Below are 25,588 nucleotides of genomic sequence, written 5' to 3' on the forward strand. Positions count from 1 at the left end.
ACATCAGAAGTGCCCTCCCCAAGATCAGTGTCCAACAGACATCCTGGGAGAAGGGGATGGTCTCCAAGATTATAAAGAGTTCTTGGCTTGGACATCAGTTGCCCCACTTGCCTGCTGACCATTCTCTTCCTCTATTTGCCGCTGACTGAGGCTGCCCGAGTGCCTTCGGAAGAATCCACAAACTGGCTAGGGAAGCTGATCAGGTCCGCGCAAGAATCACATGCAATTGCTCATAGAAGAAGCATGTTTGAAGCGATGCTCCAGACTGTTTGTTGTCCTTTGCCCTTTGGTATGGCTTTATTTTCCTTTATTTTCATGCATCCCTGCTGGGCATTACTGGTGAATCCTCTCTCCATGCCCTTCGTGATCATGGCAGTTATCTGCATTTATTTTGTTCATAGGTCTGTGAGAACAGATTCCTCTCCCACAAAAATGCATGCAGAAGATCCTGGACCTCAACATGTTGGTGCTCAGCTGCAACTCTGGGAACTCATGGTCAGGTTTGCTGCCTGCTCTGAGGTCTGCTCACCACGCTGGCCACAAAGTAAATGAAATTTTAAATTTTCCCAGGGCTTTTCCTATTCACCTGGAGAGAAGAAGAGTTCAAAATCGTGACCAGAGCGGTCACCACTAGGCATTCTGGGAAATCTCCAGAAAACCAAGAACCTCTACTTTCAAAGCACTGTATCTGAACGACCGCAAGGTTAATGATGATCGGTCAAATTTAGCATTGCTCCTTGTAAAAGCAGAAGTACAGAAATCAACTTTAACAGCCACTGAAGTAGATGGAATGGGCTTGGTGGTTTGTTCGGGGTGTGTGTGTGTGTGGGGGGGGGGGAATTAACTTAATGCAGCTAATTTTAATCTAAACTCCAAATGTAGATGAGGTCTCATTTCTCCAATAGCCAGCTCTCACACACTTACTTTACCCTGTCTCAAACCCCATCTCTGCAGAGTGGGGAAGAGGGAAGACAACAGAGCAGGACAACTTCCCCTATCAAAGAGAACACATGGCATTTCTCAAACATATCCAGCAGCAGCCTGCACACCAGGCATGTAAAATCCTGTTTAACCAGTTAAACATGAGTTTAACCAGTTAACAAATCAAAGAGTGGTCCAGCCCAGCCTGGCTGGAGCACCTAGACCTGCCATGGAGAACCCAGGTCTGCAGCAGACCTGATGGGGCTGGAGCAGCCCCCCTGCCCACAGTAGGTGGTGAGCTGCTCCAGCCCCCACTGGTTAACTGGAACGGGCAAGCATCACCCATTAAGGGTGATGCTTATCGGTTACCTGGTTAACCTTTCACATTCCTACTGTGCATACACTGCCACACACCTTAGAAACATAGGACTGAAAAGAGACCTCAGGAGGTCATCGCGTCCAGACCCCTGCCCAAAGCAGAACTAATCCCAACTAAATCAACCCAGCCGGGACTCTGTCAAGCTGAAACTTAAAAACCTCTAGGGATGGAGATTCTACCACCTCCCCAGGTAATCCATTCCAGTGCTTCACTACCCTCCTAGTGAAATAGTTTTTCCTAATATCCAACCTAGACCTCTCCCACTGTAACTTGAGACCATTGCTCCTCGTTCTGCCATCTGTCACTACTGAGAACAGCCTCTCTCCATCCTCTTTGGACCCCCCCCCCTTCAGAAAGTTGAAGGTACTCCCTCTCCCCCCCCCCCCCCCCCCCCCCAGCCCCTTCTGCTAAGGAGTGGAGCCAGCCCGATGACTTAAGATTAAAGTGGTTCCCTTGTGAAAATTATTGCTCACTCCTGGACTCCTCTGACTTACTAGTTAAATAGTGGTAGCCCTGAAACCCCACTCTGAAACCAGTTAAATTCCAGGTATAAGTACCGCATGGGCACATATCACCCTTCTCCAGCAATAAATAGTCACAGATTGCTCCTTATATCCATCCAATCCATCTGTTTGCCTGTGTCTCTTGATCAATGTGAGTCTAAGAGATAGGACTTCATGCTGAAGTCTGATGCTCAACGTATCTTAAGTCTGACAGTTTCTACAGGAACTTCAGAAACATTTTGCCCAAGTAAAACTCACTAAGGAATACAACAAGTTTTATGGTTACCAGTATACTCTGGTTCACAGGTGTTTGAGACTTCAAATGTAAAGTTTCCTTCACACAAGACTAGTTGTACAAAATCTTTCACGAACTCTTAAGTGAGAGTTAAGGGTTTTTTTGCTTCAATATGTTTCATTCACTAAACCTGGAATACTAGCAAAATGAGTCAAGTAAAAGTAAGAAAAGGGAAACTAACATTATCCTCAAATTTTTAAATGTACCTTTACTTCTAATACAGAACTATATTTAAAAAACAAACAGACAGATTTCCCAGCTTAGTCACAACGTTCACATTTTCAAAATAAAAATGGTTCTGATCCAAAAGGAGCGATTAACCTCATGGTTGTCAACATACCATAACAGCAGAAACTGTACTGTAAGCAAACGACATCTGAAGAAGTAGATTTGCACTACTACTTCACACTCCCTCATCACAAATTGGGAATATATCTTTATAAACAACTGGGAAACTTGTTCTCTCGTCTAATCCCATATCTTGAAAAAGCTTAATTAAATGAACAATTTAAATCAGTTCAATGCTTCTGCTACAGAATAATCTCTACCCCAACTGAGAGGCATAGAACTTAAGTCAGCAAGTGATGGCCATGCATCTCAATACTGCAATCAAGGTATTTAAGTCCTCTCCTCTTCCACACACACCACAACTTACAGCAAGGTTCCCTTAGTATATTTCAAATAAAGATTATTACAGAGACATGGCACAGTCATCCTCCCAACACTTTTCGACTCAAATAGTTTAAGGCCTGCTGTCACAGAAGTGAAGTTTCTCACTAAATTTTAAAAAGCAGACTTAACAAGCTGTTGATTATGGAGAGCAGGAAACTTGATACTATGTGGCTGAAGGCTAGTAGCTAGGAACTGCCAGAAAAGAATGCATAGACCTTTCACTGGTTCAGATACTAGAGTCTCTAACCAAAGCACTGATTTAATTTCATGACTGCTCTGCACAGATAGTTGACATTACTAAATGCTACTCCCATATCAGTTTGTTAAATTTGAATCCAGACTCAGCATATCAGTATACTAAGCCAGACTAACTGGAGTCAAGAGAAATATTTTGGGAGTTGTTTTTAAATGAGTCACAATACACTCACTATAATTAGATTTACTATATAATTAACTATTACAGTAGAAATTATTTTTTAAAAGACAACTATGATACATGTATTACTGATTATAGCAAGAAACTTGTTAGAACCATAAAGTCAATTCAATCTTCTCTTTTTGCCTATTTAGGTAAGCTGTTTTACAGAACTGTTTGTAAAAGCTCATTTTACATTAAAAGGTCAAGGGTCAATTGAGGAGAGAGGTCTCAGTGCATGTTGTCTTACACAAAGGACCTGAAACTCACTAATTGCTGCAAATCATATTTAGTGTTCAGTTTTCAAAAGGCAGCAAGCATTCGGATTTGCATGAATAAATCCAGGTAATCTGCATGTGCATAAAATGCCTGTTCACAGTTGAGGATGATTTGAGAAATATACTTCAGCCCCTTTGAAATTTGGCTGTCCAGGATCACATTCCTATGTTTTAACCATCAAGCTTAATGCACATGGATAGAAAAATGCAACCACCACCAAATACAAAACATGAACATTCTTCAAGTAATAGACACAAGCTACTTGCTACAATGCACCCAAAGCTGCCAGAATCATAGGCGGGTTAATTCATGAACTTGATTGCCAGGAAACACAATTACAGAACATTTCTTTAGAAGTCTGAAGTTTGCTTGGAATTTTTATTCAAGCCCTTATTTTCACAGGCTGGATTTCTAGTTTGAATTTGCAATAATTTAGTTTAAAAAGAACAAAGCTGTAAGTGAAACACCATAAAAAGGGCACATTAAAGCACTAGGTTCCAACATTTTTTTCATCTTCTCAAGGCAATTTCTCTACCTAGTAGGGAATATTTCACAACCACAATACTACTGAAATTTATGAGAAAGAATTAATGGACACAAATCAGATATCCAAGAAGGCAACACACAGACGCCTGTTGTGGTACATTTTAATTTGCCCAGGCACTCCTTAATGGATATCAAAGTCACCATATTATTTCAAACCAATTTCAAAAGCCAACTCAACAGGGAAACTACAGAACTTAATTTCATTTACAAGTTTAGACTTCTGTTGTAGGTATCAAAAAGACTTTGGCTGGATGGCCTGCTACATTCCACATCCTAATGACATAAAAAAACTAAACAAAAGGGTACTCAGAATGGGTACTAAGCTCTATTAGCTTCATTTACCATGGATACTAATTGACAATTTCTTTCCCCCTTTCCCCCCCCCCCTTCTTTTCCCCTCCCCCGCCCTCTTTGTATTTATTTGAAAACTGGACCCCTTAAATTCCATTCATCTGAAGAAGTGGGTTATGCCCATAAAAGCTCATTATACAATTTACATTTTTGTGAGTCTCTAAGGTGCTGCAAGACTATTTGTTGTTTAAGTTTTACTGCAATTTAAGTAAGAGTTCCCTTGCTGATTTAAAATATTCTAGTACAATCTCATACAGCCTTTTTTCCCCCAACAACAAGAATACACACTAGGGATGTAATAGTGTAGCTGATTAACCAATTAGCAAGAGCTTATCGGTTAATACTATAGACTACACATATTTCCCTGCACTGCTTTGCCAGTAAGTTTTTTATCAGGCTGGCCAGCAGCCTGGTTCTGTCCTGTCTTGTGATGGATCTGAACCCTGTCTAGACAGGGGCTGCTACCATTGTGCACTGCTGCCTCTTTATCAGAGGCAGCAGCACTGGGCAACAGGCAGCTAGTCCGTGAGGGGAGCTAGTTTTTAAATGCCAATGCGGAGTGGCGGGGAGCTCCTCAGGAGTGAGGCCAGAGTACACTGGCTGCCAGCACCGCCCCAGGAACTATAGAGTAATTGACTGATAAGAATTCATGACATTACTCAACTATTCAATTAACCAATATTTAACATCCCTAATACACACTGGTAACTTATGATCTATTGTGATGATTTTTCTGTCAAAGTTTATAATTCAGACCCATATTTTAAGAGGATTTTTTTCAGTTAAAGTTACTGACAGGGATTTTAAGAAAGAAGATACACTGCAAAGGAATGCAGACTTGGGTCGAAATCAGGTAATATTTTCACTGAAAACTAAAATCTGCAGGATAAGATTTCAAGGTAATATTACAACAACTCTAAGATTAGTATTAACTGTAGATCACTAGCAGCTCCCCTTTCATTTGTATCTGGAAAGTGGTACAATAGTGGAAATGTCAATTCACTAAGGCTAGTGTGTACTTACAATTCCAGTATACAAAAATGCCTATTTATACTATTGCCAATTTTTGTTCATAAGTAACAGCATTATGCAAGTCTGACATTTTGCAAGAGCTTCTGAATGACTTTCAAGATCATTTAAATACATTTGTAAACCTACTTTTCTTATGGTTCTATCATTATTAACAAATATAAGTTTCACGTTGAATACAAGAGAACAAATTTCTGAAGTTTAGCTTGAGAGGAGTTTTATTACTCAAAAGTTAAAACTACTAAACTCAAGAACTAATTCAGACTGCAATGTTGTTGGAAAAGATATTAAGTTACAGAATAAAGTTCAGGCTGAACTAGTGGTTGGAGAAAAAAGGGGAGGAAACACTTAAAATTCCTGTGGCTCAGGGTGTATACAGATACAAATAGTATTTTACAGTTGCTCTGCTCAAATGTTACTTTTAATTAATTCTCAACACAGCAAGTTTCTGCAAAAATTTTTAAACTTACATAAAATAAATAAAAGATTATAGTAACGTATTCATTCTTAGGCATCTTTAAATAGTTATTTCAGCAACAATTAGTTCTGTTTTGGATTAACAATACAGTTAAAGTTTTAACTCAAATTTGATTTTAAGTCAAGAACTTAAACATGTAGATTACTACATAATAAAGTAATTTACATGCAGATAAATGGTTTAAATAATCAGTTATGATTCTGAATTAATATCTGAAGTTCAGGTGCTTTACTGGGAATTTTCAGCTACAAAGGATATTATACACTAGAAGAGACCAAATTATTACAAGCTATCATGCTATTTTCAGATCCACTGGCAGTTTTTCTTTGAAAATAATACAAAAACCCTCACCTTACAGGGCTTCCACAAAGTGCTACTTGATGATTCCCTTTTGCAGGTACTGGAATTTTTTTGAAAGCCACTAGTTTTTCTGTCATTTCCCGGTGTGAACTGTATGTGCAACTGCGATGTCTCTGCCTTAGGATACTTGTATTTAAGACTGGATAAACAGCAAGAAACTTTCTGACAAGATCCTTCTAATGAAACACTTCTTTGCAGGTGGGTTGTCCTCATTTGTGTATTTGGTCTTTCTAATTCGCTAATAAGAATCTGATACTCAGAATGTTTTTTAGAGGGCAAACATGCAGATGTGCTACGTATCAGTTTTAAATGAGAGCACTTTGCATCAGAGTACAAATTTAACTCCTTTTCTGATAACTCTGGACTGCAACAACCATTAACCGTTTCATCCCTTGATGCAGATTCTCTTTGCTGAGTGAAATGAACTGAAATACAAGAGAAACTATCAGATGGCTTTTGTTCAACTCTACTTGTGGCCTGATTTTTGTCTTGTAATGAATTATTCAAGTAAAGGGGTCTAATGTCTCTAGTGTCACCAGGAGAGCCAACCGTTTTAGACAGTCGAAGTCCACTGACTGATGTTGAAGTGAACCCTGTAGAAGTTGCTTGATCTTCATTCTGTGCCAGTTCAGTAGGAGAAATAACTAATCGATGTGATGTTTGATAAGGTCCTCTGCTTGGCAGGGGACCCAAACATGTTGGAGAAGTTGGTGGGGTTGTCGAAGGATTCCTAGGAAAGATTACCAATGATGAAAAACGCCGTAGTGGAATTTTAGTTTTCCTCCTCATTGGCAATTTCATTTGCTCCAAACCATCTTGATCAAAAGCAGTATTATTTTTACTTCTACATGAAGTTTCCTGAGATATATTGTTCCTATAGGAATTACATTTGTATGCCGTGCTTCTATATGAAGAAGTACTATATACAATATTACTACAGAAAGTATCACCACCTGTGGAAAGAGTGCAACTACTACTGTCACTGATGATACTGTTGCTGAATGAGTCTCCATCACTAGTGATACTTGCACACGATTCATAGTCACTCCCAGTGCTACTGAGGTATCCAGTGTTATTGGCTGCAATATCACCTAGATTAGTATTGCACATGGTAGCATTGCTTAAATGGCTGCTACTATTTAACATATTAGATCTGTAATCAGCCATATTCCTGCTACAAGTGTTTCCTTCATTACCAACACTGATGAAAGGGTCTTCACTAGCAACTACTGCATCAGATTGAAAACATTCACTATACCTTCTAGACTGCAGGGAAATCTGCAGTGAGGTGCTCTTTTTGTTGTTCTTTTGCAGTGAAGAAACAGTTGAATGCTGCTGTTGATTAATTATTTCCTGCATTGTAGTTGGAAAGCCAGCTTGCCTGGGAGTCAGCTTCATTTCTATAATATCAGGTGCAGAATTCTGTGAAGGTCTTTGGAAATACACATGAATGTTACTATCCAAACCATCGCCAGAGGTTTCTGATAACGGATCAGTGTTGCTTCTTCGGGCTGCAAAATGCAATCTTAACCGTCGTGCCATTTGTTCTCATTTGCACACATGTTAGCAAGTAAGAACCATAAAGCTCCTTTTGCAGAAAGGCTAGAGGCAGCTGCACAGAACTGTGATCCAGTTCAAACACATTGCAAAAGTGAGATCCCATGAAAGATGCAGCCTTTGTCCCTATTTCGGCAAGACAGTAACTAGCACCTCCTAAAACAAGTCAGCCATTCCTTGAACTGTGGTTTCTGGGCTGTCTGTTTGTAGACAGAATGCAATCACTTAAAAAGCACTTGATTTCCAACGACCATCAAGATTAACTCAGCTGCTGTATACTGACACGCTGCCAAACTTGTTTCAATGTTACCTTCTGTAATGTACATAAATGAATATAACCCAAGAATATTCCAGCTCTCAGGAGTTTAAAAACAGAAAATTTTGCAGCACTTACACTAGCTTAACCAACATGTCTATGCTCTCTGCGGCAGCGTATGACTACTAATATTTTTACCCACAGGTTTAGAATTACAGGAAGTTGGTAGCAATGAAGTCCCTTATAACAGAGTATCAAATCTAGGATTGAATTGCCAAATAGTAACCCATGCAAGTAAACTACATCTGGTTATGCAAAAACCAATGAACTAAGCCATTTCATACTAACAAAAGGTTAAAATTAGAGTTATTTTGAGAGTCCTAAGAAAACTACTGGAATTACACTTAATATGGTTCACAGTTCATGGAATCCTACAGTGCCACATTACTTCAGTTTTTAACAAAGATATAACTGGGTTAAATAAAACCATAAAATTTCCTCCTGATTAAAAGCTTGTCGCTCAAGGTTTCAGTGAAGCCCAGAGGTTCTTTTCTAGTGAGTATATTTTAGTCTTTCAGGTTAAAAGTGTGCTGAGTTAGACTTTTCACACTTTTACAACTTTTTACATTTCAAACTCAAGTGCTTAAATTGTTGGTCAGCAGTCCATGTTCTGGACTAACGTCTGGTTATCTACGAATTAGAGAGGCAGAGTATGAAATGTTCAACAATGCTTTTGGTGTGAAATCTTCAGGTCCGTACCTACAGAGATTTTATATGTATTTATCTCACACACACAGTTCATATGAGGTCTTTCTACAGCTGTACAGTATATGCTGCATATTTAAACAACTGCTTATATAGCATACAATTCACAGATGAAGACTACTCCAAGCTACATTCCATAAGGTACTGTATGCACACTGTACAGTAATCTTATACATTCACAGTTAACTACAGTAACAAGAATAGAAAGGAGGTGCAATTTTAATAAAGTGCTTTGAGAGCCACTATGGAAACACAATTAGACTAATCAAACTAAAAATATACTGGTAATTTTCCCCAAAAATGAAAGACTAAAAATGACAATTTCTCCAGGCATTTGCCATATTGACAGAAAAGGCCCTTTGCTGGCACCTAGTGGGACTTTTGGAAAAAATGTAGTCTTGCTGTGAAGTGTCAATAGCAGTGAACAGAAATGATACTTCATGCAATACTAAATGCTAACATATTAAGAAGGAATGAATTACTGGTCTGGTAAAGCTCAAACAGGAGGAGAGAACACTAGACCATTTATCCCTTCATCATAGGTCAAACTGTTGGATATTTTCTGCTCAATATTTACATGACCTTTTCTATATTTTTGGTTAGTATGCAGTAAAAAGAACAGCTTTATCCCCTCTCCAAATAAGGGCCAGGACTAAAGTTAACACTACTTAGTTTGCACGCAAACAAGGTTTTTTTGTTAATACTCCAAGGTTCATTTAACCTCATTACCCACATTTTAATGGCTAGAAATTAATCAACATATAATAGCTTATTTACTGTCTTTTTTATAACAAACAGTTCAGCTATTCCACCAAGCATCACTAATCAAAGTTACAGTGTGGGTTTTCAAAGAGCTGTTTTGGTCACAGGTTCAGAAAGTTATGTATAACCATTAAGTAATACAATTTTTTTTTTTTTGAGTTTCAAGTTGATAAAGAAGAAGCCTTAAAAAAAAAAAAAACTAGAAACAAAGAGACTTAAGTATGACTCGGTTAATTTAGTCTACAGGTTAACAAAATTAAACTTATCAATTTACTTGAGGGGTGGGAGAAAGAGAGGGTAAAAGAAATGCTAGGCTCCTGGGCAAGGTGACTGCATTCCCAGAAGGGGCAGGACTGAGAATAGCCAGCCCTCAGCCTCACCCATAGACTGTGCTGGGTACTTCCCTCCCCCGCAACCAGCCCTCAGGAGTGTGCTCCTCAGGGCTGTGACCTCTATTTAAAGGGCCTAGGGTTCTGGCCACTATCACTGCTGCAGTAATAGCAGTAGTGGCCAGGAGCCCTGGGCCCTTTTGAATTGCCAGGCCCTGGGACAGCTGCCTTTTTTAGCACCCTCCCACCATCGATGGGCCTGAAGTTATCCAAGTCTGCTATAGAAAGTAACACTCTGATAAAAGTCTTAGCAACATTCACCACAAGAGAATTAGACTTTTAAGCATGATGTCTCCTCCTTTACTAAGAGCTATGCTAAGTAAAGCAGTCAGAGGTTTAGTCATGTAGTAGTATTTTTAGATTTAAGTGTGTCCCTTCACACTAGATAATACGTTTCTTGAAGCATGATCTTCCCTGGTTACTTTGATAATGAAATTACTTCAGATCCATTATGGTCTGGTTGATCATTGGCTTACTGATGTATGTTGCCAGCTCTTTCCTCACATCAACAATCCTGTTTTAAATCTCACAATCCAAGATTTTTGCAATAGTAATGACTACAGTTCACTGGTACTTTCCTCGCTGCATAGGTGTGAATACTATGTACTGGGAACACTTTCTCCCACATTAAACTGTTCTACTAGGAAGTAGTAACCATTGTTACCAGTCAGTATCCAGATTGTGAAGAAGTGCAATAGCAAAACTTATGTCTCACATAGTTTAACAGTTACCCAGTTATGGATAGCAAAACCAGCAGTGTCTGGCCACCTATAGGTTTCTTGGCTAGTCACTGTCAATCCATCAGCTACAAAAGAATCCTGCTAGTGAATACAGCTGGACCTGACAATCTTGTCATTTAGCAATGAGTTCAACACAGAAGCCTTATTTACTTCCACCTCTCTCTCCAGATTGCTCTACTTCATGAGCATTACTGCCATGCTTGCTTTCTAAAAATCACAATGAGGAACTTCACAAGACAAGAGGTTATAAAGCCCTGAACTGCCATTCTTTTGACAGATTCTCAGAGGCTAGTGCTAATAGAGAATTTTGCCTTTTCTCTAATCTTAGGCAGATGAAAGTACATGCTGAAAAATAATCCATGAAGCTTGCTGGCAGTGTAATGCAGGCCTGTTTGGTGTGGCACTCTGATCCCTTCTAATGGTACCTAGAACATCTCGAGATTGAGGCATTTACTACAGCCTGAGCTAATCGTCATTTGGCCTTTAGCTCATGCAACATGGGTTTATTCAGTAAGCTTCAGAGGTCTAAAGTTTGATCCCACCTGTTGACAACCAGCTGCAGTTGAGATAATAAAAATGATTATTGCTGAACACATTAAGTGTGAGAGAAGGCACTGCAATCCAGAAAGGCAACATTGTTATTAAAACTATACCACAGATTAATACGAGGTTTAGTTTTAAGATGGATTTGTCAAGATCAAATTGTGTCAAACCTAACAGGGTAACAAGCCTTATGGGATGGGAGGAGCGGTAGATGTGGTTTACCTTGACTTTAGTAATGCTTTTGATACAGTCTCACATGTTCTCCTTAAAACAAGAAAAACACAACCTAGATGGAGCAATCATAAAGATGGATGCATAACTGGTTGGAAAACCATTTCCAAAGGCCAATGAGGTTCAACAAGATAAGCGCAGAGTCTTGCACTTGGGACAGAAGAATCCCAAGCACTGTTATAGGTTAGGGACTGACTGGCTAAGCAGCAGTTCAGCAGAAAAGGACCTGGGGATTACAGTGGACGAGAAGCTAGATATGATTCAACAGTGTGCTCTTGAAGCCAAGAAGGTTAATGGCATATTAGGGTGCATTAGAAGGAACATTGCCAGCAGATCTAGAGAAGTGATTATTCCACTTTATTCAGCACTGGTGAGGCTACATCTGGAGTACTGCATCCAATTCTGCCCTCATCCCGACTCCCTGCCCCCATTACAGAAGAGACATGGACATCCTGGAGAAAGTTCAGTAGAGGTCAACAAAAATTATTAGGGAGCTGGAGCACAAGGAAAGGCTTAGGGATTTGGGCTTGTCTACTGAAGAGAAGAGTGAGAGGGCATTTGATAGCAGCCTTCAAGTACCTGAAGGGAGATTCCAAAGACGATGGAGATAAGCTGTTCTCAGTAGTGACAGATGACAAAATGAGGAACAATGGTCTTAAGTTGCAGTGGGAGAGATCTAGGTTGGATATTAGGAAAAGCTATTTTAATAGGAGGGTGGTGAAGCACTTGAATGGGTTCCTTATGGAAATGGAAGAATCTCCATCGCTAGAGGTTTTTAAGTCCTGGCTTGACAAAGCCTTGGCTGGGATGATTTAGTTAACGTTGGTCCCGCTTTGGGCAGGGGGCTGGACACAATGACCTCCTGAGGTCTCTTCCAACCCTAATATTCAAAGAGTGATTCAGTCAAGCTGGAAAAGCATACTGAGTGGAGTCCCTGAGGGATTAGTTCGAGGTCTGGTTCTGTTTAATACGTTCAGCAACGGTTTAGAAAATGACACTTAAAGTTCGCATACAATACCAAGCTGGGAGTGTTTGCAAGTGCTTTGGAGGACAGGATTAGAATTCAAAGTAATCTGACAAACTGAAGAAATGGTCTGAAGTAAATAGAATGAAATTCAAAAAGGATAAATGCAAAAGTACTCCTCTTAGAAAAGAAAACCAATCAGTTGCACACATACAAAACGGGAAGCGGCAGTGTAAGCAATTTAGACTGCTATCGAAAATAAGATATAGGTGCTTTTAGAAATTACACCTCTAGTTAACAACCAAATCCCAGTGCCTTTTGAGTACTTCTATTATAGTTTGAGGGAAAGCTGATGCACAAAACTTCAAAAGTCATTCTAGAGGTTCATTTGCCAATCTGCTAAAACAGCTGATGCTCTTGATGGCCAGTCTCCAAGAAGGCAGATTAAAAAAAAAAAAAACAATATTTTTATAATATATTAACTATTTAGCTAAAATTAGCAAGCATCAAAAACAGAGTTCTAAAAATAAAATGTATTTTAGACATTCTCAAATTTAAGGGTTACATTTACTAATGTAATTTAAGAAATATGCTGTATCATTGAGCTTTCAAGTTGCTAAGTGAAAAAGGTGCTTCTTTTTTTAAAAAATATACAAAATAGGGGAAAGCCTATCTTTTGATATCAATTCAAACTGTCAGTTTTGGTTTAACAGAAAAGATTTTGCCCTAATTATTTTTAGATTCAGCTTACATAGCTGGTGAAGAGAAAATATTTTCTTTATTTGGACTAGTTCATTCAAAGTTAAGAAAATGAGTTGAAAAAGCAGGGAAGTTTGTTTTCTTCCATCTATGACTTAAAATAAGGTTGGAGAGGATAAGCTCTCCTAATTCTAAAGAATTTGAAGGACATAGGGCCAGAGTTTCAAAGATATTTAGTCATCTCAAGCTGCAGAGAAGTGCCTAGTGAGATTTTTAAATACACCCAGGAAGAATAAGTGCCAATATACGCCTTTAGAGTCCTAAGTAGAAAGTTTGACCCACATTGACCAGAAAGTCAACTAACTACAGTTAATACTTTAATATATTTTTAAATTTAAGATGTATTTTGATAATTTTTATTTTCTGTATCCAATAAAAAGATCAATTTTAAAATGTTCTCTATACATTTTAAACTGAATTCCAGTTTTCATCCAATCATAGGATGACAAATCCATAGTGAAGGCGTATTGTAAAAAAATATTAACAAATTTGAATAAGAGTATGTTAAATTTTATTTCTTAAATAGATATTTATAGGGATCTAGTGTATCCTCTGGCTAGCCAACAGTAGTACACCAACTTTAGTTAAAAGGCTATATTTGGTTTAATCAACATACCAGTTCATGATAATGAACCTTTTAGGTAAGATACAACTGCAAAGTAAGTTTAAAAATTAATGTTTCCTTCTTGCCAAATTAAGTTATTAAAACAGTGGTCAAAACCACATCCATCTCAGAGAAGCCTGTATCTTTACTAAGGGCATTTGGTAGCAGGTAAAACAAGCCTCAGATCATTTAAGAAAGCTACCATCAAGTTTCCATAGCAGTACACGAACTCAAACTATAAAGACAGTCAGATCAAAGAATCCATGAAAACATTTGAACAAGCAGATACTACATACAAGACACTGGATTCCAAAATTTCTAACAGAAGAATTACAAAGAGTAGTGACTTCAAAAGAAAAAGAAAAAAGAACTGTCAGATTTAGCCTTAAATCTGGTAGGTTTATAAAAATTAATTATGGAACTGCCTTTTTTAAACATTTCCATCTAAACTTGATTTCATTCATGTCTTTAAAGAACAAATATTCTAATGTGCAGTGACCTACCAAACGGTTTTCATCAAATACTTCAAAAAGGAGCCTGTGCTGCTGAGGATCAACCTAGGAAAGAGGAACAGATTAACAGTTATTAGTCAGTCAAGATATTTGGAAAGCTGCAGCAGTTATTTTTGCTAAAGCAAATATTCTAGGATTAAACAGGAAGCAGTATATAGATCACGCAAATCTTGTACTGAAAAGGACAATTCTTTATAAAACACTCATTAAAAGTTCAAATTAATTTAGAATCAAGATACAAAATTAGTATTAAACCTGACAAACCTTGACCACTGTATAGATTCACAGAATTCAAAACCAGAAGGGAGCATTAGATCATGAAGTCTGAACACCTGTATATTACAGGCCAAAAAATGTCTCAGTTATTTTTTTTATTAAGCCTAATATTCTTTAGTGAAACACAAGTTATCCTCCAGAAAGATATCTAGTATTGATTTACTGACATCAAAGAATAGAGACTCAAACACAGCCCCTGGAAGCTGGCTCCAATTGTCACTATTCTTCACTGTTTAAATATTGGGCCTAATTTCTAATTTAATCTTGTCTGGCTTCAAACAGGCATCGGGTCTTGATAGTTCTCTTTACGGTGTTTAAAGAATATTGACAGTTCTACACAGAATAAGTTCAGAATATATCAGATTGAACAAGCATTGTTTCTTAAACCATTTGACATGTTGTTACTAAAAGTAAACACAATGGAGTGCTTGAGTATTTGAGTGGAGATGTGATAAAACTTAGAAAGGCCAGTGAATTCTTACAGTAATAGAGCATATTTTACGCTTCAGGTACATTTCAGGTTATTTGTACATTCCCATCTCTGTGCCGCACACTAAATCTGTGTAACTGTCTCACCCAGTATCTTTTTTACACTCACTATCTCTAGCCACTAGCCCTACCCCTTCTGCCTGAGGCTCTGCCCATTCTGAGGACCTGAAGCCAGCCTGTGCCACGTACCAAAATTCATTAAGCGGCCCCTCTGCAACAATTATTGCCCACCCCCAGTTTAGGAGTTCTTGAACAAACAGACTTACAGATAGAGACAGACACACATTTCTAAAATATACAGTAAGATTACGAGCACGTTTTGGAGATGCTAACTTTGTACTTTTAGACCAGGGCTACTCAACTTTGGAAGCCCCAGGGGCCACAATGACACTCACAGCACATGCCAAGGGCCACAACTTAAGTGTGGTTGCATATACATGCAAATATATATATGCAAATAGCTTTTCACGCTGACTGGCATGAATACAAAGATTAGGGCAAGACTACACAACACGCAGGCCCCATTTAAGTCAGTTCCGCTGATATTTATAAAATGTAATATTTTTCCCCAATTTCCACCCATATAGCAGCACTTTTACTGAGCAATGACAGTCCACAAATGTAACTAATAAAACACATATCAACAGAAGACCATTATATTGAATTGCCATTGTGGAGTGTGTTCCCAGTGGAGGCCATGTTCAAAGGATCCCATCCAGAGGCTGCAGAATGAGCCCCATGTAAACCCACACTGCGGGCCGCAAACAAATGGGCCACAGACCACATGTGGCCCACAGGCTGCGTGTTGAGTAGCTCTGTTCTAGACAGCAATGTCCATTAATATAAATTTATCCTACACACTACTTGTCCAGGTAAGATGGAAAAACGTAGAGCCCAAAGTATCACTCATTCTTCCCAACAATTCAGAATCTTAGTTAAGATCCAAACACTCAGAAAAGAGGGCATAAAGGATGTAACTGATTGTTTGACAGTTACTAACTGGTCAGTTTTCTAAGCGTTACTTGCATGGCAATTGTCTAATAGAGCTGGCCCATTCACAAGCACGGATGACAGCCTCAAGCCAGGAAACTGCAGGGGTCCCCCACCTGAGGCAGCCTGCATGGTGGAGCAGCAGCTCTTAGGCCCTCTCTTGTGTTGGGTTCTCAGGGCTTCCAGGCTCCTGGCCCTGTGCAGAAGATGTTGCCTCAGAGCTGGAAAACCTTAAAGGCTCAAGCACAATCTGCACAGCAAGTTGGCAGAAAGCCAAGTAAGCTTCAGATTGAAATGTAGGCAGATTTAAATAAAAGTTCAAATCAGAGATGTTTTGTGAGAGCATTATACATTCAACAAAGATATTTTTCCAATGAAACTATTTCATCAGGAAATTTCCAATCAATCAGTTTTACTGTCAAGCAGTCCAAAATGTAAGGAGGTGGGCCTGAGGAACCAATTGGCCCCAGGGTACAAGATTTCACAGCTTTTAAAAATCCCAATAGCACAGGTTATTACATAGCATTAAAAGTGCTTCTCTGAATTTCAGGCTATGCATGGTACCAAAAAAGATTTTATTTATGTGCTGGATGCTACAGAGGTTGCACAAGATAAAGATCTTGTTCTTTGATATTTGTTGATGTCACTGACAAAGAACAAGGAAGTCTGATACATATACTATGGGACTAGCCAACAACTGTGGAAAGAGGTGAACACAAGAATTATAGTAGTATTTGTCCTCAATACCTAAATCTCTGCCAAAAAGTCTCTCAAGTTATTTACCTGCTAGCTGAATTTTCTCTGTCACAAAAAGACTTTGGTTCTTGAGGGAAGCAATGATCTTGAAAGCGCATGATTTTACCAAAGTGGAAGAGTAGGTTTGTGCCCAGAACAGAGGTAATCAGAACTGAGTAACTAGCCAAAGAAAGAATAGTCAGTTGCTGCAAAGAGCAGCTACATGAATTTGAAGACAAATTTGATCTTGTTTCTAAACACAGTGGATGAAAAAAATAATCTTGGGCTACTCAAAGAAAGCTACCTAAACCCATTCTCTCCCTGTCCTTCCTTTCTGTCTGCTTATTCGTTTAGGTCTTTAAATTATTACTGAGACTCCCATCCTCATGTTAGTGGTATGTAGTATTGTCTGGTTTTGCAACTTTAACAAGATTAAATCCAAGAGTTGCATACATTGTAGGAAGATGTATACTCATTAACCCTTTTGTACTTTTCATTATCGGTGTCTTTTATGAAGAGTTGACAACAAGACTGCAAGACTTCTCTCCTTAGCCTGATGTAGGACACAAGAGAGCCAAATCCAGCAAATACTGAAGGTATTGCCATAAATCCAAGTAGCATTGTTCTCTCTGTGGAGAAATTAAAGTCATGCTGTACAGCAGTGGTTTTCAGACTAGGGGTCAGCACCCAGTACTGGGTCATGGAATGTCAGGCATCAGTCTCGTTGCTGCAGGATGATCAATGAGGGTACTAAGTACTGAGTTTTCTGCTCATCCTGACACTGCACACAGTGCTGCACCCCAGAAGCAGCCAGACCTGTGACTCCTGGGGGGGGGGGGAGGGGAGGGCAAGGAAGAGAACTAGTGCATAGGGCTCTGCACACTGCCCCTAGTACTGATTCCGCACTGCCATTATTTGGAAAACTACTGCTGGCTGCTTCTGTGGCACAGCATGGTTTACAGTGCCAGGACAGTCAGGAAGCCTACCTTAGTACCCCTGCTGCACGGCTGACCAGGAGCAACTCAAAGTAAGCCACTCCTGCCCCAGCTCAGACTTCCCCACCCCAAAGCTGGCACCCCCTCTTCTACCCCCAAAGCTCTCATTCTCAGCACCATCTTAAAGACCACACTTGAGTCAAGTCATGTTGTGTCATGGGCATCAACAAGGTCATGAGAAAAAACATTTGTAAACTATTACAGTAGAGGATGCCGTAAGTGTGGCACGCTCTTCTGCTTTTTGATATCTAGATCCTTGCTAACTGACAGCAGCAAAGGACAGTCAGATCTGGTCTGACAGTCTGTGCAGAAATTACCTACCCTCAGTAAAGCATACAAAGGTAACTACTCACAAAATGGTTTAGTCCCATGAGGTAAAATAACTCAACTTCCCTAGGTGGAGAATATGGTTTATGGTAAAAAACTGTAAGTTAGATGATTGATTTAATTAGAATGAGAAGCCACTTTTGAGAGAACTTTACACAGGATTCAGCATCTTCTTTACCCTCTAAGGACACAGTATATAGCAGTATTTCTTAAACTGTGTTCTGCGGCACACTGCCACGGAGAACAGAATTCAAAATGGCTGCCCTTAAAAGGGCAGGCGACTTTTTTCTTTTTTACTCAATAACTTTCCCCTGAACCTTTCTCTGTCCAACTTTTTTTTTTTGGGGGGGGGGGGGGGGGAAGAGGAGGCACTCAACAAAAAAATCCTCGGTGCTCCTCAAAAAAAAATTGTTTGATGTTCCTTAGTCTTAAAAAGTTTAAGAAACACTGATATAGAGTGCTTCACTGTGGGTCATCTATTAGTTCTTCTATTTTGTAATAAATTCATCCAGTTGATTCACCACCAGGAATGTACTCTTTTGCAATATATGGAGCTACTACCAGAATCTCCTTATGCTATCAGTTTCAAAAGCAGCATATCCCAGATGGAGACTGCTATTCAAGAGCAATCTTAAAACAAGTGCTTTACTCCTACTTAAAAAGAGTACAAGTGTCATGTACCAATGTTCAACAAAAATAATTTTTCAGAGATAAGGGGGAGATCCAATAATCCAGGACAAACTTAATGGAAAACTGATGAAGATTAAATTCTTCCTCTATCCCAGATGGAGAAGTTTACCCTCAGTATGTGTTTCTTTCAGAAGATTCCCTGCTCTGAAATTCAAAGAACACTCTTGCATAACAATAAAGAATACACTGATCCACCAAACATCCAATCTGTCAAACTGCACCTCCTGTTAAGTGGCAGAACGTGACCTTGCTTCTGAGAAGAAGAAAAAAATCCAATAGGTTGGATTTTCAAGTACTTTTGCTCACTACTACATAAAGTAAATCAGTGCATTGGAACACTGGTTTCATTCTGTCTCACTTTTTAGAGTACCCGGGACAAAGATGAATTCCTTTATAAATTGGCTCTTATCAGCCAGTCATCAAGGTAGAAGGGCCATTAGTACTACTAGATACTTCTGGAAGCGCTTGTGTTGTAGAGCTGTGGTGTCCAACCAGTTCTGAAGCAGTAGCCACTATGGCCAGTAGGAATGTGAATGACTAGCCAACTATCCGATAAGCAAATGCTTATCGGATAGTCAACAGGCTACGTTGACTAGTCGCTCCCCTTCCCCTTGCTGCCTCTATCAAAAAAAGGCAGCAAGCAGGGGGAGGGATGAAGGGGAGGTACTTCAAAGCAGCAGTGCCTTGTGGAGCTTGGGGCCAGACATTTTAGTTTCTTTCTTATACCTGACTTCATGAAATGTTATCCGAAGAGAATACACTTTTCTTATGGTCTACACAGGACCTAATCACTTGTGTTTCTCTGCTTCCTACCCACTATCAATATTAAGCAAGTTTATCTTACTGCAGCTCTCTAATATAACTCTGTACAAATTCAGTAGTTGCATGCTTTGTATGAAGCTGATGCCTCAGTTATCAGGCTTAACATCTGAAAAATATGGATGATTAACAGTAACGAAATCAATATAAAAATTCGCCAATATGACTAAGCAACTCTTATCAATGTTTTGCTTTGAATTATCTAGTTTACTTGTAAATAGATTTCATCTTTTTAAAACCTGAACTGGGATCCAAGTTGAGAGATTTAAACAGAAAATGTCAAGTTGTTGCATGCCCTCTAGTGGCAGATTGGTGCATCTAAATTAATAAACCATTACAGAAAAAGTGTTAGTTCTATCCCCCATGACAAGTAATGAAGCTACAGAAAAACATAATTAGGAAAGCAGTATATTCAATGTTTCAGAATATTAAAATTGCTCCTGAAATTAAAAATTAGTGTGTAATAATCCACTTCAAATAGATGCATCAGAAACGGATTAACTAGTGCTAAAGATAAGCTATTTTTCTCATTCTGTAAATTGCTATGCTACCACAAATATAATTCACAAAATGTTATTTTGCACTATAACATACAAGTCGTGAACATACCGTTTTAGTAGTACTATGTGCATATTAGTAGCAAATATCTTGTATACTAAGCAAATATCTTGTATACTATATTAAAAATGTAAAAAATATGTAATCAAACTCATAAAACTACTTACTCTAAGCAAGAACTCTTCATTCCATTTTGGATTCAAGGTCTACAGATAAAGAAACAACATTTTGATTACACACAGTGTTTGTGCTATTTTAACTTTGGTAGTTAACATAGAAGCAGTCAGAGCTCAAAAGCCAGGCCTCGTGCTCTCCTCCTATGCAGAAAGGAGTTAACTCACACAAATATTGCTCGATTTTGGCTGGTACATATGGAAAAGGTGCATAAAGATTGTCACAACATGACCCACTTCACTAATTATGAGATTGTGGCAGTTAGGAAGCACACATTAGGTTGGGAAACAGTGACTCTGCTGTGCTCCTCCAAATCCAACTGAATTTCTGTTTGTTAACTGTCTTCAGGTTAGTGATGTAAAAACTTCTACTTGCCCCTCTGTGCACCCAAGAGGGACCAACAGCATAGCTCTTCACTGACCTATGCTCAAGTTAGAGGAAGGGCGAGAAAAGGTGAAGATAGGAATTAGGGATGTGACAGTTTAAATGCTTAATGGTTAACCAAAAAGCCTGGGTTCATTGGTTAACTTTCACGGTTACATGCAGAAACGCAGTTGGGGTTAGAGGGCAGACAGGAGCTCTTGCCTCCCTACGCTGCTGCCTCTGATACAAAGGCAGCAGTGCAAGGGGGCAAGAAGGAGCCAGTGCTCACGGGGAGCCACATTTTCAGCCATCTCCCTGTGAGAACCAGTTCCTGTAGAGTCACCTGTCCCTCCTCCCACCCTGCACTGCTGCCTCGATATCAGAGGCAGCAGCATGCGGGAGGGCAGGCAGGAGCTGGTGCTTATGGGGAGCCAGTTTAAAAGCTCCCCCACTCCCTGAACGTAAACATTTCAGTGGTGACATGTTTACAAAATAATCCTTTTTAACATTCCTAAGTAGGAATAAGAGAAGAGGAGCTATTTTTCTGCATAAAAAGCCCAATATGGAACCCCCATGAATGGCCTACCTTTGAGACTACACATCCCTTTTCCATTCCCTGCCATTAAGAAACACAACAAAATGAGTCTTCCACAGCTCAGACTCCTAGGGCTGGAAGAAGTCATCAAGTCCAGCTCCCTGCCCAAAGCAACCTTAACTAAATCATGCCAGCTGCAGAACTAATACCTGTCAATTATAGAATGCTCCCTTCCTTAGATTACCCCAGCTCTTAACCACGAAGCATTGTGATTTAGTCCTATTTATTTCAATCTTCACTTTCTTACTAGAAACATGCTAAAATAAGGGAAAAAAAAGAGAGGACTGACCTTTTTAATAGTTTTTGTTTGAACACTGGTAAAGATTCCATTCACTGGATCATACACTGTCACTTTCACATAAGGATCACTGGGAAAAAAAAAAAACACAAAGAGATCTCCAACAGTTGTCGTCATTATTCTTAGTCTTTTTTTAAATGTTTACATGATTAAGAATTGTGAAGGTTCTTAAATTTCAAGGTCAGAAACAACTACTAGTGTGACTGCCTGTATAACAGGCCAGAGAGCTTATTCAAAATAATTCCACATTCTAAAAAGATGTCTTTTTACCTGTCACTGCTTCTTTTATTTAGTTAAGCCACGGTGGCACTTCTTTGGTTCTCTTACCATGCTTTTTAATTTGGGTATATAAAGTAACCCCACTTTGGGTTATGCAGGTCTATTTACGCAAGTTCTTTGCAGAGGACATGAAAACAAAAGAAGTCCCCCACCTTTTTTGCACAGAAACTCTTTTCAACTATTTTATAAGCTTGAAAGATTTTGAATCAAACTGAATACAGCTTCTTGACCCCCAAATGCACCCTTCTTCCTAGCTAATACTTGGGTAAAGTCAGGATAGAGTCTGATCTTAAATAAGTACCTGAAATTGTGAAAATTCTATAACCCCAGTTGACCACTTCAGTCCACATACATGAAATAGTTAAGCAGATTCCTAAAAAAGTCAGAGTAGCATTCTGGGCTTACAGGTCTAGCTTTTCAGCAGGCTTCCTTGTGCAAGTTTAACACTGTCAACTTAGGCTTGGATACAGAGCTTAACAGGTTAATGTACTACCAAGGCAATTTTCCTGCCTTTGATAGTCACATTACCACATCACATACTATGAAAGACATCCAGCCTGACTTAATTAGTTTCATTAACACAAGTCCTACACTTAACAGGAAAATGCTTTTGCTGTTATTGATCTATGAAAGCTCATGACCTAATACATGTTAGTCAACAGTGCTGAAGTGTTTAAGTTACAGACTAACACGACTACCCCATGAGAAGCTCCCTTCTGCAATAACCTACATCTATACTGAGCTAGTGGACTGTAAGGATGTAAATACCTCTTTAAAAAGTTAACCAATTAAATGATATAATTTTAATCAATCATTCAACCAGATCCCGCTGCAATCCCATATACAGCAGGAGGGAAGCTGTCCCCCGCCCAGCCCTTCAGTTATCTATTTATCAGGTAAGCATACCAGTAAAACTAATGCTTACTGGGTAACGAGTTAACCTTTTACATCTCTGGCAGATTGTCTGCTATAGTTATCATTTGAGTTGGAATAGTTTAGCTCCTGCCAATATTCAATGCAGCTGATACTTCTGGCTTCGAAGGCACCGAACAAAAAGGCAATTACAGCATTCACAGCTATAATTTTGAGCTACTGAGATTTAGTTAATATATTACCTGCAGAAAAACAAGCTTCTGACACAACCATGCAGACTCAAACAGACAGCAAGGCATCTGCAGTTTGACAGCCTTAGTAGAAGGGGCCAGACTGGATAATTAGCATGTTTTGATTGTGTGTGTACATGTCTGTCTCAAGGAAGTTTAACAGGACTTGAAGGTATATGGGTTCCATATACTGTAGTAAACAGTGTATTATCTCATGTTAGATTTTTGTGAAGAAAATTATATACCATCAACCCTGCCTTTACAGTCTAAACAGATACCCTTACCTGGCTCCTAAGATATCCTTTTTGGCCAGACCAATTCCAGCTATAATCTTCACCCTCACAATTCGTGTGTTTTCCTGAAATATAAAATAAAGTTTTCAGCCTACTTATAGTTTCAGTACATTCTTACCTCAATTTAAAATTTATTTTACCACAGATTAAAAAAAAACTCCATCTTTGGCATAATGGATTTCTGACTGAAAGCTAGTCTAATCTAGATATGTTTTGATGGAAACCAACCTGAATTTTGGTAGCAGATTTGTTCCATTTGCATTCCTTACTAAACACTTTTCACCATAGTAAAAACAGAGCTTAGTTAACTTGAATTGCCAATATCATGATACAGTTGGGAAATGTCCTCCAGATTAAACATTCCATTATTTTGGTCTGCCAGGAAAGAAGTCTGCTCAACAGGATGAATCAGTCATAAAGGAAGGAAATTCCCAGGGACAGAAGATAACCAAAAGAATAAAAGTTTGCTATATGCTGCAAACAGCTTTTTCAATGGTATATAAATACTTCAGCATTACTGCTGCAAAGCACTCTTTTATAGAAAACATTTTACTGCAAATAGTAAGTAATTTCAAGATGGTTAACAGAGTGAAGCCTGATGTAGACAAGGAACTTCTGCCAGAAATATCATTAGGGATGTGATTTAAACAAAAAGTTACATGTATTTACTGGCAAAAGCCTTAATGTAGACAGAAAGAATGTAGAATTCCATTTAATTAGTTAACCAATTAAATGGGGAAGGATGTTATGGATGGGTGGAGTGCTCACTGCCTGCAGTGCACCAGGCCAAGCCCCCCTCACAGGTGTGGGGGTGCTCCAGCCACGCTGGAGCACCCTCTGCCTGCAGCAGGGCCCATGGGGCTGGAGCAGCCCCCTGCCCATGGCAGGCTGCTTTAGACCCAACCAGTTTGCCATAACTTGTAAGCATCACCTGGTATGGGTGATGCTTACCAGTTAATGGCTTAACCATTCAAATCTCTAGTAGACAGTTACACAGATAATAGAAAAACTGTAGTCTAGCAGCACCTTAAAGACTAACAAAACATGTAGATGGTATCATGAGCTTTTGTGGGCACAACGAGCTCATGATATCATCTAAACAGTCTTGCAGCACCTTAAAGGCTAAGTTTTTCCAGTTATAGACCAACTCAGCTACCCCTCTGAAAGAAAAGAGTGCTTTTGCTGGGATAGCTTATTTCATTCAGGGGACTGGTATAAACTATATACTGGCAAAAGCACTCTTACTGATCTACATTGAATCTACACCAGGAGCGTTTGCTAGAATACCAAGAGACTTTTATAATACGTGTTAGATCTCAGTATCACTACAGTTTTTACAACAGGGAGTCCGATGGCACCTTAAAGTAACAATTTTATTATGGCATAAGCTTTCATAAGCTGAGTTGCAGCTCACGAAAGCTTATGCCTCAATACAATTTTTAGTCTTTAAAGCACCAACAAGACTCTTTTTGCTGAAACAGTCTATTGCTGCTACCTCAAACTACAGGTTGTTTTGTTAAATTCTAGGTGGTCCTCCAGCTGGGATGGAAATGACTGCTCATTATTCAGCATAAGGCAATAAGAGCTTAATTGAGGAACTATGTATTCAAAACAAAGTTGTGAGGCTCTGCATACCAGAGCACAGGGTGTCTTCTCAAGTTCTACTCTATTAAACTTGAGAACAGAACCAATAATGCTAGAATTCTTCCAATGCTGTTTTGGAAAGAAAAGGATTAATAATTCCCTGCTTTGAGAATAGTTTTGTAAGCAACAAGTAGTTTGAGACCCTGCTGAGCCCATAGACGACTTGTGCCTCCCCCATACTGGGGGCACAATCTAAAGTGAAGAACACAAGATTTCCCATTATGTCTCCTCTGCCTAGTGACATGCCCCCTCTCCTTCTCCCTCTGCCCTGCACCCAGCCCAGGTCCAAAGCCATTTTCCCTGCTCCATGCTACCTGCAAAGAGGAGGGAGACTCTGCCCTCCCCAGCTGCATCACCCGCTCCCAGCACTTTCACCTGCTCTTCCTGGCAGCCAGGCCTGGGGGGTGGAAGCAAGCATCATGCTAGATAATTGCTCTGTGCAGTGCAGCAGCAGTCTGAGAGAGTCTGGCTATTGGCTGGCAGTGACCCTCCACCTGTCATTGCAGACAGGAGTCAAACAAGCTGGATATATGCCAAGGGAAGGTGACTCCAGCTTGCTCGGCCCCTGTCCCTGGCAGCCAGCCCCAGGCCACAGGGATGCTGCTTCACTGCTGGCCATCATGTGATCACCAAATCCTTTGGTAGCATAA

General features: G+C 39.4%; 1 protein-coding gene across 4 annotated transcripts in view; it reads right to left on the reverse strand.

Moving 5' to 3' along the window:
- Positions 1-25,588, reverse strand: part of NEDD4 (NEDD4 E3 ubiquitin protein ligase) — a 99,111-nt gene that overhangs the window by 61,111 nt on the left and 12,412 nt on the right. For 2 of the 4 annotated variants that reach the window (XM_075897297.1, XM_075897298.1), the window contains exons 2-5: positions 23,286-23,359; positions 21,611-21,689; positions 20,357-20,395; positions 14,302-14,355 (exon numbers count right to left, since the gene is read on the reverse strand). In XM_075897297.1, coding sequence (XP_075753412.1) covers positions 14,302-14,355; positions 20,357-20,395; positions 21,611-21,689; positions 23,286-23,359 — 246 coding nt within the window. Of the gene's footprint in view, positions 1-6,219; positions 9,666-14,301; positions 14,356-20,356; positions 20,396-21,610; positions 21,690-23,285; positions 23,360-25,588 lie in introns of those variants that run through there. The other 2 variants (XM_075897296.1, XM_006112492.4) reach the window with 2 other exon arrangements.

This window comes from Pelodiscus sinensis, chromosome 14 (genome assembly GCF_049634645.1).
Source record: "Pelodiscus sinensis isolate JC-2024 chromosome 14, ASM4963464v1, whole genome shotgun sequence".
Taxonomy (NCBI): domain Eukaryota; kingdom Metazoa; phylum Chordata; order Testudines; family Trionychidae; genus Pelodiscus; species Pelodiscus sinensis.